Below are 15,294 nucleotides of genomic sequence, written 5' to 3'. Positions count from 1 at the left end.
CACTTTATGTACAAGTCAAAGGTTTAAATGCACTTGTAATGGACATGTCATGGCAGTCGATTTTAGTAATTTCTGCAGTTTTTCCTTTTCTGTGACTAAATGATTAAAACACACTACTTTCTTAGAAATACTTAATGAATTGAAGTTTTCTCAGCTTACTGTAGGTTCTCAGAACATTTGACAAAAATATAATACAAAAAAATTATTAGAAATTAACAGATAATTAATACTCAGTAAAGATTATTAGAGAATAATAGAGATTAATATAGATTATCAGTGATTAATATACATAGGGATTAATATCGATTAATACAGTTAAATATACTGTAGTTTAATCAAGACTAACAGAGAGATTAAAAAAGGTAAATAGAGGTTTATAAAGTTAATCAAGATAATTTTATTAGAGACTACAGATTATGCCTAGTTCACACTACATGATTTTTGCCCTGATTTTCGCTTGTCGACTGGTCAACGCTAGATTTGCCGGTTTGGGAGCAACTCGGTGTTTGCTCGGCGATCGAAACTCGGTTCTCAATCGCTATGCGTGAACTGTTCAACAACTCGATCCGAGCTAGATATCTCCGTGCTAGATATCTCTCTCGAAGAGAGATATCTAGCACATGAAATATCTGGATCTGAGTTGCCCAACTGAGTTGCCAAACACCGCAATGAGTGCTATGTCGAACAGCCAATGAGAACGCAAGATACGGTGTGAGGGGGAAACGCCGGAGAGGAGTGTAAAAAGGTGGGACAGGGACATAATATAGTTTATACCAGAATACATCAGCACATACAAGTTTTACAGTATTTATGACCTTATCGTTCTCTACAAAACACCAACGCTGCATTGCAAAAAATATTTATTAACCTCCAACTCACTACAGAACAATCCCTGCTGTTCACGTAGCCAAATCCACTCAGATTCAATAATTTTTTCTCCTTGTTTTTACGCTGCACATCAGCGCACAAACTTTGATCGCTCGCTTATTGTTGATGTGTTTTTGGACGTGGTATCATTAAACCCCTCGTCACTTCTTGCATTTGTTTTCGTGACAAAACATAATTTGGGAGACCAGAGAAGCCTGTGTTTCCAGTTGGTGATAGATGGTGTAGTGTGAAACCCCCTATCACCAATCAGTCGTGTAGTGTGAAAGTGTGAAACTTCATCCAGCCTGCAGGGGCGCTGTGATTTCTAACAGTACCGGCTTCAGTTGCTCAGTGGCGCAGAGCAGGAGCAGTGTAGGCCGCATGTGCGCCGCGTATTAGTTCGTGTACATTCCGTTCTGTATCTCAGATTCACCCGCTGTTACCATCGGCTTTATTAGTTCCTGCTGAAAGGAGACGAAAATGCCCAAGAAATCAAAAGAAGTGGCTGAATGGGAGGGTGATGATGAAGCCCAGTCAGGTAAAGTGTGATTGTTCTGGACATGAGGTCTAACAGTACCAGTGAATACCAGCAGCACCAGTATGACATCTAACACTGACTGACTCTGAGTACTGGCTTGTATTCTTGTAGTTGAACTGAATGTATCGAGTAATCAGCAGATTATTGTGTGTTGTAAAACTAACAGAAGATCGAGCCTTTAATCTGGTTTAAACTTTTCATTAAGGTCCAACGTGCTGAATCAGAATCACGAATCAGTTTACTGCATCACCTGCTTCATTTACATTTATATTTTCGGCATTTAGCAGACGGCTTTTATCTAAATCGACTTACATTACTGTGACAGTATATTGTCTAAGCAATTAAGGGTCCTTGCTCAATGGTCCAACAGTGACAACCTGGCAGTGGTAGGGCTTGAACCAGCAACCTTTTGATTACTAGTCCAGCACCCTAACCACTAGGCTATAACTGTGGGTTTCCCCCGGGTGCTCTGGTTTCCTCCCACATTCCAAAGACATGCAGTCAGGTTAATTGGGGACACTAAATTGTCCATGACTGTGTTTGACATGATCAATATTGTGTAACCAGTAATTAACTGCCCTGACATGAATGTAACCACAGTGTGTAAAACATGACGTTAAAATTCTAATAAGTATATAAATAAATAAATAAATAAAGGTTTAACATTTGCTGAATCAGAATCACAGAAACTTTGTGACTTACAGTGTTGTGAGAGTATATTGTCTAAGCAATTGAGAGTTAAGGATCTTGCTTAAGTGCCCAACAGTGGCAAACAGTCAGTGGTGGGGCTTGAACCAGTGACCTTTTCATTACTAGCCCAGCGCCTTAACCATTAGGCTACAACTGCCTTACATTGGCTTTGAGATAATATCCATTGTACAAAGTTCTATACTAATAAATTTTACCAGACTTGATCACATTCTTTTAATTACTGATTGATCAGTTTTTCTCCCTGACCAATATTTCTTGGCTGGATGGTCAACTCTAGGAAGTTGCAATGTTGTGCCAAGCTCATGGGAACACTCAAAGCCTCAGATATTGGCTTATCACCTTGCCCTAATCTAGCATGCTAGTGAATGTAGATGCTTTTTGCTTTTATTAAATCGTTTTTATTATTATTTTACAGAAAAAATTGTCAAGAAAGGAAAGAAAGACAAGAAGGGGAAAAAGAGTGTAAGTGAAATGCGTACAAACACATATTTATAACAAGCTGTGTTTAGTAAATGAACTACTGGATTCTATAAACTAGTGTAGATCAATAATTCACCCCCCAACTGTTGTGCCTGTGGTTTTATTTTTCTGATTTCTTATTCTCAGTTTTTTGATGAGCTTGCTTCAGAAAGTAAGGCAGAGAAGACGGAGGAGCCAGTGGTGAAAGAGACACAAGGAAAGCAGGTACAGCACGTTTTGTTAATTCATTGGGTCTACCATAACATGGTGGGTTTGAAGGCACTGAACTATCTCACAGATTTTGTTCTGGTTGACCCAATTTGGGTAAATCTAATTGTTTTCCCTATTAATGGAGCTCAAAGAAATGACAGCACTTGAAGACCTGTATTGTTTATAGTTCTTCATCTTCATAGATTTCATCAGAAAAACATGAACCAAAATTAATTAAAATTAATGTAAATGATCATGTAAATATCAAGCTGTGGGCTAATAAAGACTCTAGGCAGTATTTGCAGTGTAGTTTTAACATTGTGTTACATTCAAAATGAGTTTTTGTTTTTGTAAAAGAACTGTGTTAACTCAGAGTTGAATTGATTGATGTACTCCACAATCCAGACTTTTTTTAGTCTAAATAAGTATCACGTTATATTTCTTTTGTTAATACGTCTTTCTCCTTAGCCTCAAAAGAAAAAGAAGGACCGTCGAAAAGGGAAGGCTGGAGATGCAGGGGAGGAGGATGATGAAGAAATCATGCAGAGACTCAAGAAACTCTCTGTTCAGCCCAGTGATGAGGATGAAGAAGAAGAGGGTAACGTTCTTTACATTAAACACAATAAAATTAATATTGTTCTAGAAATGTAGAAAATTTGTATTTAATAATATTTTTTTATTTATTGTATGATTTGATTTACAGTAAAAGTTCCAGTAAAGGGTGGAAAGAAAAACAAGGTGAGTCTTCATTCAGTTTATTACATTTAACATTTTGTTTAATGACAAATATTTCAAAAAACACAGTAATGAATGCCGACATTTAAAATGAAAATACTCAGTTACTTCAGAAAACCCCAAGCAAAAGCAATATATAAACAACCAGAAATGCCACTGACTGATCTGATCTGAGATGGACTGACATGGAGGGGAAACGCGTGTTGTGGTCTGATGAGTCCACATATTGAAATATTTTTGAATCTTATGTCTTGTCCTCTGGGTTATGTACCAAAGCAAAATTCAAAAGTCCCTATCTGTTGTGATGTGGTTTGTTAGTGCCAGTGGTGTGGGTAAGTTGCACTGCTTAGGTATTCAGGGGCGTTCCATCATTGTTTGCAAAAGACTAATTATTAATTAATTAATTTTAAATTAACTATTTAGTTTTGATAGATTTTTTTATTTGTTTATTTTATTCTTTTAGGGAGGCAACATATTTGCTGCTCTCAGTCAGGGTCAGAGTGATGAAGAAGAGGATACAGAGGAAGAAGATGAGGATGATAAACCGAAGAATAACAAAAACTCTAAGGTAAGTGGAGTTTCATCTCTTTGTTGGAAGAGCTGTATTTATTCATGGAGCATTGCCATTTTTGCACATTGAGGTGTTTAACTGCATATGTAAACTGTAAACAGCATGCAAAAATATCTTATATATGATTTCAGTTCAGTAAAGACATCCAGGTTTGAGCCCAGTAATCAAACTATTTAGTCTGGTGTCCACGTTTGCTTAAAAGAAGAAACTTCCATCCATTAAAACAAATATTACAATGTGAACCCAAACTTTTGTCAACATTATATTATTATATATTATATTATATCCTTTTTGGCAATTAGATTGTTTTGTACATGTAGTCATCCTAAAAAATGTTGCCACCCTATGAAAAAAGTACATATTTTATTAATCACATGGAAAATGTGAAATTTAACATTTAAATAAGAAAAATGAAAAGAATTACAAAACTGGATCTAGTTTAGTACTTTGTGAAACAAATCCTTACCTATAATGATTAACAAGATTAAGAGCAAGGAATTTGAGAGCCTTCTTCAATACAGAATCTCTGCAGGTCCTCCGGGCACTTGGATCTTCTCTTGTTGACTCACCTCTTCAGCTTAACCCAAATGATTTCAGAACAGATTTAAAGCTAAAGTGTCTTTGGCAACATTTTAGTTCTTTGGTCATCAAACTATTCATGTCTGGATTTGCTCTTATGTGTTGAGAAATCTTTCTGCTGGATTCATAAAGCTTGTCGAGAAAACCAACATATTCTAACAAGGTTTCCAGATACCTTTTTCTCATTAGTGTGGCTGAAACACCAAGTGGCGTCCACATACTTTTGAACACAGTGTACATACCACTAAGAACTTTACTAAATTCTGGACGTGTATGTGTGTCTGTAACTGTTTGTATGTAATTCAGGAGGTTTCCGGAGGCAAGAAAAATGATAAAGCTAAGAGTAAAAAAGCTAAGGTTGGTACACAGGAATGTTAATTTTTTTATTTCTCTTATCTAACCTTTTCTATTTTTTTGTACATTTCTTTCTAACCCTGGAGATTCTAACCCTGTGTTACAGAAATGAAAATGCTCTATCTCACATACTAACGCTAACTTTTCATAATCGTTTTATTTGCATGATGATCATTATTCCATGAGTGGAATTGCTCATCTATCAAATCTGTCAAATAGTTCTACTAAGAAAGTATTTTCTCTTCTTATTTCTATTTTATATCCCAACAGGAAGCTTCTGATGAAGAACCCGATGAGGAAATAGAAAAAAAGGATGAGGAGGAGGAGAAGAATGTGAAGAAGGGCAATAAAACGGACAGCAAATCAGCTAAAGTGAGACGTTCTGTGTGTTACTGAAGCACTAAATGTTAAGAATAGGCTGGATGTTAGTTTGAATTATGACTATAAATCACGTGCAAGGTTCATGGTATAAAAATAACAACCAGAGACTCTGAACTCTGTTCATTTAACCAGATTAATGCACCACTAAATATACCTAATTTAAGCGTGATTTTGTCAATCAAGGCTTGTGCTCATATACATGAGACCTTAGAAGCTTGGGCAGTGGGTAAAACAGCATGGCAAGCAGTACAGCATCCACAGAAAGAAATAAAGAAAAGATTAGACAGATACTTTATTTATCCCAAAGGATATTAAGGAATAGAACAGCAATCATAGAGTGCTCTGGTACCCGAGCCACATTTTGTATTTGCATTTTCCCCCAACGTTTAGTCAATAAACAGAATACTAAAACTTGAAAAAATGATGCCAAATATAAAAGCTTGTTTTCCTGAGCCACTTGTGAGACTGTAAACGAACTGCAAAACCCTGTGGACATAAATTGATATAATTTATGTATAATATTTTTCAGGGGTGGTGGTGGTGGTTTTTTTTCTATATTTTTATGCGTTTTTTCTTCCAATTTTAGTGTAGTCAATTTGTCTTCCGCTGCTAAGGATCCCCAATTTTTTTGCGGTTGAGGAGGGTACTTCACTGCTCACGCTTCCTCCAACCCACGCGCAGCCCTTAACGGAGCCCTTTTCCACCCATGCACTTTTGCACAGGCACCTCTAGCCACCAATCAGGGTCCTTACAGTGTTTGAAGACCCCGTCCACATAGTCCAGTCATCCCTCCCTACAGGCACTGCCAGTTATGCCCACTAGATGGCGCCCAGCCGACCAGTGGCAACGCCAAGTATCGAACCGAGGAGTTCAGAATCTCTGCGGGTGTTGTTTAAAGGTCAGTCATTGGTTAGAATAATTTGGCATCCCTGGCAAGAAGTGTACATATAGAGCTGCTATTTGATTCAGCCAAAATTAATAACGGTGGTGAAGTGATTCCAACACCTTTTTGATGGTAGATGATAATAGGCTCATAACACCAGTTTGCTTGATGGTGTTTATGAAATGGCTGTACTGAAACACTGACTGACTGTGTGCAGGAGGAAGTTGAGGAGGAAAAGCCTCAGAAGGCTGGCAGGAGAGAACCGCCCCGGGTAAGTGGTGTGATTTCACTCATTGTCAATCTTGTGGTCACTACATGTAGCTTTTATGAGTGCAGTCATTTGGATGCATGTGCAGGTAGTTTTTGTCTTTGTAGTAGCTGAGTAGCTCTTGAACTCTCTAAGCTCATAAAGGGCTGCAGTTTAGCACTTGTTTCTGAATGTTTTCTCCTGTTTCCCTGTAGAAAGGCAAGCCTGCCCGCCCACCGAGTGATGATGATGAAGAAGAGGAGGAGAAGAGTGACGATGATGACTCGATGATGAAGGTAGCCTAATTGTTTTTCTTCATTATTTGTGATGTTATGTTGTTTGGGTGTTCACAGCATTCTCTCTTCTCTGATGCAGAGCGCTGAGGATGCCCTTGTGGAGCAGAATAAAGATCAGGAGAACGATCCATTCGCCAACCTGAGTAAAAAGGAGAAGAAGAAGAAAAAGAAAATGGTACATGCACTCAGGATTATATGTTTAAATCATTTATGTGAAACAGTACACAAGGATTAGAGCAAAACGTTAATAATAGGATACGACGAAGTCCTGCCATGCTGAACAAAGTGCCCAGTTTGTGCTTCACTACATTATAAGATCAGCACAATATGCAGGAATGAAGGTCATGAGCAGGACATATAGAGTATTGTGGTTACAGTGGATTCAACATGACTGTAAATGTTTTTGTTACACAGTTTTATAAATGCAATGTTTTTTGTGTTACAGATGGAATATGAGCGACAAGTGGCGAGTGTCCGGGCTCAGAACTCCGCTGAGGGAGATTTCTCAGTTTCTCAGGCTGAAATGTCTTCACGACAAGCCATGCTGGAGAACGCGTCTGATATTAAGGTCCGTATGTGTTGATTTGAGCTGTTATTTAATTTCCTCTAATCCCCTAATCTTCAGCACAGTCCTCCAAAAAACTGCTAAAATTCTTAGATGCAACCGGACTTCAATCAATCACCTTCACAGTTACTTAAACAACAAAGTATTTTAAATTCTTATAAAGAAACATTTTGACCCCCACTTTAACTTTTTAGAGATGGGACCTTTTATTCAGCCATGATAATAGCCATAGCAGCTGACAAGGCGTTAAGATTCAAACAAACCAATCCCACAAATGTCTAAAATCTAACTAGATTAGAGCCTAACATGGCTCTCTGAGCCCAGCGCTGACAGGTGATGGATGTATCAGAGAGACGTGTGGTCATCTGGCTTTCCTTGATCAGATTGGGGTTGTACAGGTGGCAGCAGATTAACATTCGGTAATTGGAAATGACTAAATTGTGAGATAAAAGAGGGAAAAATGCAGTAAAAACTAAACATTGCAATCAACACAGAATGTAATAGGAAAAATAGATGAATTAAACATATACCAGAGGTAGCGGTAGCTCGGTGGTTAAGGTACTGGATGAGTAATCATACGTTGCCGGTTCAAGTTCCACCACTGCTGAGTTGCAGCTGTTGGGCCCCTTATGGCCCCCAATATTTAAATCGTTTTAAATCTTAGAATGTAACTATGGATTAGTTGTTTACATAGTTTAAGTTTTTTAATGTTGAACTCATGTCTGTAAAATAATGACAGAAATCGACTCCATGTCTTCTGTGGTGCTGTTTCACAGTTGGAGAGATTCAGTATCTCTGCTCATGGGAAGGAGCTGTTTGTCAATGCTGATCTCCTGATTGTAGCTGGACGCCGCTACGGTCTGGTCGGACCCAACGGGTCAGTGAAAAGAATTTTCAGGCTTTTTTAGGCCACGGTGCTTAATACATTAAAGAAGTGCCAATTCTGCTGAATGTGATTATAAATAATTACATTTGCTGTTTGTGATGCTTTGTACAAATTAGAGCAACCACTGTGTTGTGTTAAGTCAAAAAAGCACACAGAAAAGTAGACTTTTGTTTTCTGGACAAGCTTTATAGACTAAGTATGAGGAATTCCTGATTAAATATACACCCTAAACTAACGACTATCAAAGTATGTGCGTCCCTTTCTAACATTGCGGCCTCTGCTGGTCGGTTAAGGGCCCTGCAATAAAGCAATGACTTTTGGGTCGGTTACTGGTTAAACAACTAGTCATTGACATCTCTAGTCCTAAACCCAAGCTTGAGAACTGCTCTGTTATAGCATCTCCTGCAAATTTCTAAGCCAGTGTAGCAGAAATGTGACCAGTGATGTATTAACATATTCAAAAAAATCTATGAAAGGTTCTTTATGTGGTTACTGATAATGTTGCTACAGTATCTAATGGTGCCTCAATATTCTTATTTATTTCTTTCCAGGAAAGGAAAGACCACTTTACTGAAGCATATTTTTAACAGAGCTCTCAGTATTCCTCCCAACATTGATGTGCTGCTCTGTGAACAAGGTACATTGCACAATTTCTCTCCTTATAAACCATCTACTCATTTGGGAAATGTTTGTGTATAAAAACGTTCACCATAGAAGTTAAACTACATGTTTAAAATCCTTTATGGTGTTTGTTTTAAGTGTGCAGACTGTTTGATTATGATCACTGCTATTGAACATATTTTCATCTGATTTTATCACCTGCTTTGTCCTGGTTGCGGTGGGTTTGGCTCCAAAGGGAAACACTGGGCACAAGGCAGGAATACCTCGTGCAGGGTGCCAATTCATCGCATTGCTGAGTTTCTAGATGCCAATCTTAGTGGTGGTTGGCTAGCGTAATAGACTGCTGCTCCACCCAAGTGCCCGGCATTGTTTTAGTATCATGAAATCTATCATGTTTGAACATGACAACACAGGCCAGGTGCGTGGTGTACCAGAGAAGAAGGTGTACCAGTGTGTCTGATTTGGTTTTTCCAGTTTGCATAGTCATAAAGTGGAGAGATGCTTTTAAACAGCTAACTCTTGCACACCCAATAGCAGAAATGTATTGTATTAATGTCTGTCATACACAAAATAATATAAATAATAGTAATTAAGCATCAAGCTGGCTTCTTAGTGAAAGAGCTGCATTAAGAAGTCGCGATTGAGCATGAGCTAGGTGTCCAGAACTATGTAAACACACCTCCTAATTATTAATGCTTCCAATAATTTTGGCAGCACTTGGTACAGACTCAGGGAAGACCTTTTCAGCTCTTAACGTTAAATTGCTTTGCTCTTGTTCAGAGGTGGTCGCTGACGACACTCCAGCTGTCCAGGCCGTGCTGAAGGCAGATACTCGGCGCTTGAAGCTGCTCGATGAGGAGAGAAAGTTGCAGACTCTGCTGGACAAGGGCGAGGACGGCGTCTCTGAGAGACTGGAGAAGGTCAGCATATTTTCAGCGATGATTTGTGTATTTGGCTGAGTGAATCAGCAAAGTCAATGGGTTGCTTTTCTTCCTCTAGCTATTGTTTTGTGATGTTTACCCTAATTAGGCTGTTAATGGTTTTAATTATGAGGTTCAAACCTTTTATGGATATATTTATATTTCATACATGTACCCCCAAGTACTTTCATGAGCTCAGTTCATCAGATGAAGCCACAGACTTTAGACTGCAGTTTAAATTACGGAGGGTGCAGATCATCACTGTGTTTCTGTGCTCATCTCTATCAGGTGTATGAAGAGCTGAGAGCGATTGGTGCAGCGTCAGCAGAGGCCAAGGCTCGCAGGATCCTGGCAGGTCTGAGTTTCACCCCGGAGATGCAGAACAGGCCCACGAAGAAGTTTTCTGGTGGCTGGAGAATGAGAGTCTCACTAGCTAGGTCAGAAATATTCTGAAATTTGTCAATTAATTTGGTTGCAGTGTATTGATGGACATGGTTGCATGTACTTATTATTACATGTCTGTTTGGGTTTTTTTCCTCAACAGAGCTCTGTTCATGGAACCCACCCTGCTGATGCTGGATGAGCCGACGAACCACTTGGATCTTAACGCTGTCATCTGGCTTAACAAGTAATAACTCACTTATGCCATAAGTGAAATGTTTTAGGGACGTCTTGCAGCCATGTTCCTCATAATATCCACAAACTCAGTGTTAGAGTTTATTCTGTTTTGTGGGGATGGTAATGAATGGAACTCTGTCACTTTGACATTTTTACTGGCTCATTTTTTGGATGAGACCTCTATGCAATGGGCCAGTGTTGGGTCAAGTGGGTAAGGGGTTGGGTTTAATTGAATAGGGACCGATTGGTGAAGTTGTTGGGGTATGCAGGGACAGGTGTGATTGTTAAGGTACAGCTTGGTGAATGGGTTGTACCACACAGGGACAGTTCTCCATCTTCTCATTTACAGGCAGGGTGGAAAATTGGCATGCCATTAGTACCTGCCCTTCAGTCAGATTCATTTGAACAGTAATTAATTGCTTTAAGTGCTGTCGATGTGACTTTTCATATTATTTTTAGCTACCTGCAGGGCTGGAAGAAGACGCTGCTGATCGTGTCCCATGACCAGAGCTTCTTAGATGATGTGTGTACAGACATCATTCACTTAGACAACCAGAAGCTCTACTACTACAGGGGCAACTACTGTGAGTATACCCGAAGCTCCAAAAAAAACAGTGTCTCAGTATGACAGATAGAATATTCTAAAAGGTAGCGTCACGCCTAGCTGGTTGTGTGATATGGCAGATATTATGAGATTTCATCACATTCACCTGTCAATGTATTTTGCTTTGTAGTGACGTTTAAGAAGATGTACGTACAGAAGCAGAAGGAACTCCTGAAACAGTATGAGAAACAAGAGAAGAAGCTCAAGGACCTGAAGGCTGGAGGCAAATCCACTAAACAAGCTGTGAGTTTTTGTATATATTTCAGGTTGTTGTATATAATACTATATGCTTCTAGTGTTTTTTGCCTCCTCATGGCCTCTCGATGATATTTTACAGGAGAAACAAACGAAGGAAGCACTGACAAGGAAACAACAGAAAGGAAAGAAGAAGGGACAGGAAGAGGAGAGTCATGAGGCCCAGGAGCTTTTGAAAAGACCTAAAGAATACACAGTAAAGTTCACCTTCCCAAACCCGCCGCCCCTCTCTCCACCCGTCCTCGGCCTGCACAGTGAGTGCTAGACTCCTCATACTCTTCTGACATCTTTTCTCTGGGTTTGGTTTGCTAGTGTTGGCCCTTGTGGTTAATTAATGTTAAATAATGTAACCAGATGTCATTTGTTTACTCATTTTCACTAAGTGCTTCATTCTGATCAGGGTCCTGGACAGGCAGAGCGTCAGTCTAATACAGACGATCACTTACTCTCACTCTCATTCATTTAGCCCCTGTACCTAGCGGCAATTTAGAGCAGCCAGTTCACCCCCGGCTTGTTTTTGGGAGGTGCGAGGAAACCCACACTGACCCAAAGATTTTTATATTAATACATTTTATACTATCGATTATTACTTTAAACAAACCCTATATTGTGTCATGTATTTGAATAACTGCTCTGTGGCTTACAGACTAATGCATAGTGCATATTTATTATTACTGACATACTTTTGCTCCTTTCTTTTCAGGTGTGGACTTTGGCTATGAGAGTCAGAAGCCTCTGTTCAAAAACATAGACTTTGGAATTGATATGGAGTCCCGAAGTAAGTCAAATCACAACCTGAATCATGTTTCAAAACAGTATACTACATAATAAATAGTCAAATAATTCTTTATAATATGTCTTGTATTGTTCATTCAAAGTTCTCACTCAAATTGGACATATCCAACTTCTCATTATAGTTGCCCATGCTAGATACACTAAACCAACTAACTCCGTGAAATACACCCAAACGTCAGTGCTAAACCAAGAATACACCAGGGACGATGCATAGATCAAGTCATATACACAAGGTGCCGAATCGGCCACGCCAGAATAACCCACTAACACCTGGTAAAAGGAGAAAACCCCACAACCTGTGAGAGCTGCCAAACACCTGTAACAATAAAACATATTCTGATGGAATGCCCCAGATACACCAAGGAAAGCGAACAAGTGCACATGCCTGAAACCATAACGAGATCTTACACAAGACAACACAAGAACAGTCCTAACCTACCACGCAGCCATAAATATGAAGATGATAAAATGGAAGAATATAAAATGGACCAAAATATAAAGACAGATACATAATACCTATTGTAGCCATTAAATGACACAAATGTGTTAAACATGGTGTTAAAATCCAAACAAACAAACACTAAACCAACTGATTTTTTTCTTTACAGTTTGTATTGTCGGACCAAATGGTGTTGGAAAGAGTACACTGCTGCTGCTACTGACAGGGAAATTAACACCTGTAAGTGCTGCTTTCTACTTTCATATTTCTTATAATTATAAGTGTATAAGTCTGTAAAAAAAACTCTTAAAACATTACATTTCAGACAAGAGGCGAGATGAGAATGAATCATCGCTTGGTAAGTAAAAACTCCAAACTTGTTAATCTACTTTTTTTCTTTATAACCCCCTCCAAAAACCTCATTTAGGAAATAAATGTCTTTTGTTTAATGTGAATAGAAAGTAGGCTTCTTCAACCAGCAGTATGCTGATCAGCTGAAGATGGAGGAAGCTCCCACAGAGTACCTGCAGAGAAACTTCAACCTTCCCTATCAGGACAGCAGGAAGTGTCTGGGGCGCTTCGGTCTGGAGAGCCATGCACACACTATTCAGATCTCTAAACTTTCTGGTAAGATGAAGTTTACAACAAATTTGAATGAATTTTCACACTTTTTAACCACAATATTGACTAAAATCAAACTTTCCATTCCAAAGGTGGTCAGAAAGCAAGAGTAGTATTTGCTGAACTTTCCTGTCGCCAGCCAGACGTCCTTATCTTGGTGAGTGTGGCCTAGTGGCTTAGATCTGATGCTGAGATACATGTGAATGTTTTTGCTCATACTTTGCTTTTTTTTTTTTTTGCTTTTAAGGATGAACCCACAAACAACTTGGACATTGAGTCAATTGATGCTCTGTCAGAAGCCATTAATGAATACAAAGGAGGTATGTATTCTTGGGACTGTCATTGTAACAAAGACCTGGGTGCACCAGAAACTTGCCATTTGCATCACTTTGTGAATTGGGTGTGGTCAGGATGAGGCTGGTACATTTGATTTGGAAATGAGAACTGTGCTTTTAGTTACCGTGACAGGCATTTTAGCCAAACCTAACTTGGGAATTCATTTGGGAAATAATTCAGTCCCTAAATTAACAATGGGGATAAAATCGGGTCCTATAAATACTCTTTGTTTATACTCTTGGAAATTGATGAGAATTTTCCTTAACAGTCTTTGTCACAGTAAGCATACTGAGCTTGCCACCCCTGTGAGCAATAAAACCACAATTCTAAAATACATTGACACGTTTTAATCTCAGACGATGCACTGCAATAGTATGAGCATTCGTCATTTTGGATCAACTGTGTTTCAATGTGAAGCATCAATACTTTTTTATTAGAACATCGATGGCAGGAGCTTCAGTCAGAAACACAAGCAAGTTGAACAGGTTTTGTATGTTTCAAGAGCACCTAGAGAATATTACCAGCCCGAATGCTTAACCCCTGTGCAAGAAGGGACTGATGGGTCTGTTTTATTGTGGGGAACATTTTGTTGACATTGTTTAGGTCCACCTGCAAAATAATAAAATATGATGGGAGTGTAGTAATAAAAATATAATTATACTGAGAACAACACAATTCTCAAGGCCCTGGGAATCTTATTAGAATACATGGCAAAATGGACTCCATTAAAGTACCAGGAGAAAAGAAACCTGGATCCTTAAGGATCTGGAGAGATCTTATTGAGTGTGTTTAAGATACATTGCTCAGGATTTTCCACTCTCATGAAGCACGAAGACTCATGCTGTTATGTTGAGATGGCACAAAGTAGTGAAAGCATGGTGCCAACTATAGCATGGTTTTTATTTAGAATAAATCTACATGATTTATGTCTCTTTTCTAGCTGTGATCATCGTGAGCCATGACGCCAGGTTGATCACTGAAACTCAGTGCCAGATGTGGGTGGTGGAGGACAGGAAGGTAAACCAGATTGATGGAGATTTCGACGAGTACAAGAGAGAAGTGCTGGAGGCCCTGGGAGAAACGTTGGTCAACAAGCAGAAAGTGTGAACACAGTAGACGCCTCTGGGGATGAGACTTCATTTCGGATTGTGCTTTTATTACAAAAACGCAAGGCTTTACCCCTATCGCTTGGAATGAAAGCTCCATCATTACCAGCCCTGTGTGATGCAGTGTGTCTGAACAGATCTAATTACAGGACTTGGGTGAATAGTATGAGTGTTAGTGGTGTGAAGGCTGGATTTAGCATTATGTGCTGCATCATACAACTTTTGATGCACTATTTTAACTAAAGCACATTAATTTAAACTGGCCTATTATATAAAATATAACAAATAAATAAATCTGATTTCTAATGTTCAGTTGGAACAGCACTTAACCTGGAGTTTAATTAACTGCATTATAGCTGTATTACCTAGGCTTGACTGAAATGAGAGGCAAAGATCTTTATCCCAATCAAGTATGCACCCAAGTATGACTCTGGAATTCAAAATAAATCAATTTTGCAACAAAACATTGTTTTTTCTTGATTTTGGCAAAGTTCAAAACATACTTTCTTGTGTTTTTTTTAATATTTACACAGGAACCTGGACTAATTATCTGGTGGGGTAGAATGTTCTATATCATCTAACTTTGTGGCAAGACCTAATTCCTCATTAGTAAATGACTGCAGCAGAGGAGCTCTGGTGGTGCAGCAGTAAATTACACTAGCCTACTACAACTGGGTTTCAGGGTTCAAATGCCCAG

The 15,294-nt window shown here is 38.9% G+C and overlaps 1 protein-coding gene across 1 annotated transcript; it reads left to right on the top strand.

Moving 5' to 3' along the window:
• Positions 1–1,230: 1,230 nt before the first annotated feature.
• On the top strand, positions 1,231–15,061 carry abcf1 (ATP-binding cassette, sub-family F (GCN20), member 1). The gene is made up of 27 exons (XM_063010174.1): positions 1,231–1,405; positions 2,532–2,578; positions 2,723–2,800; positions 3,254–3,383; positions 3,489–3,523; positions 3,984–4,088; positions 4,977–5,027; positions 5,295–5,396; positions 6,506–6,559; positions 6,751–6,831; positions 6,911–7,006; positions 7,277–7,399; positions 8,173–8,273; positions 8,834–8,919; positions 9,684–9,823; positions 10,112–10,260; positions 10,368–10,451; positions 10,901–11,025; positions 11,176–11,288; positions 11,383–11,554; positions 12,004–12,078; positions 12,704–12,774; positions 12,860–12,892; positions 12,993–13,161; positions 13,248–13,312; positions 13,403–13,475; positions 14,432–15,061. Exons 1-27 carry the CDS (start codon positions 1,348–1,350, stop codon positions 14,596–14,598), a joined length of 2,583 nt encoding a protein of 860 aa, XP_062866244.1. The 5' UTR covers positions 1,231–1,347; the 3' UTR covers positions 14,599–15,061.
• Positions 15,062–15,294: the final 233 nt, after the last annotated feature.

This window comes from Trichomycterus rosablanca, chromosome 2 (assembly GCF_030014385.1).
Source record: "Trichomycterus rosablanca isolate fTriRos1 chromosome 2, fTriRos1.hap1, whole genome shotgun sequence".
Classification (NCBI taxonomy): Eukaryota; Metazoa; Chordata; class Actinopteri; order Siluriformes; family Trichomycteridae; genus Trichomycterus; species Trichomycterus rosablanca.
The sequence above is the reverse complement of the archived record's forward strand: the minus strand, read 5'-3'. Positions and strand labels throughout refer to the sequence as shown.

Excerpts from the sequence above, each read along its gene's own strand:
- abcf1 (XM_063010174.1), top strand. The coding sequence starts at position 1,348 with ATGCCCAAGAAATCAAAAGAAGTGGCTGAATGGGAGGGTGATGATGAA. Across the intron at positions 7,007-7,276 it reads AGAAGAAGAAAAAGAAAATG|ATGGAATATGAGCGACAAGT; the intron begins GTACATGCACTC and ends TTTGTGTTACAG. Across the intron at positions 7,400-8,172 it reads AGAACGCGTCTGATATTAAG|TTGGAGAGATTCAGTATCTC; the intron begins GTCCGTATGTGT and ends GCTGTTTCACAG.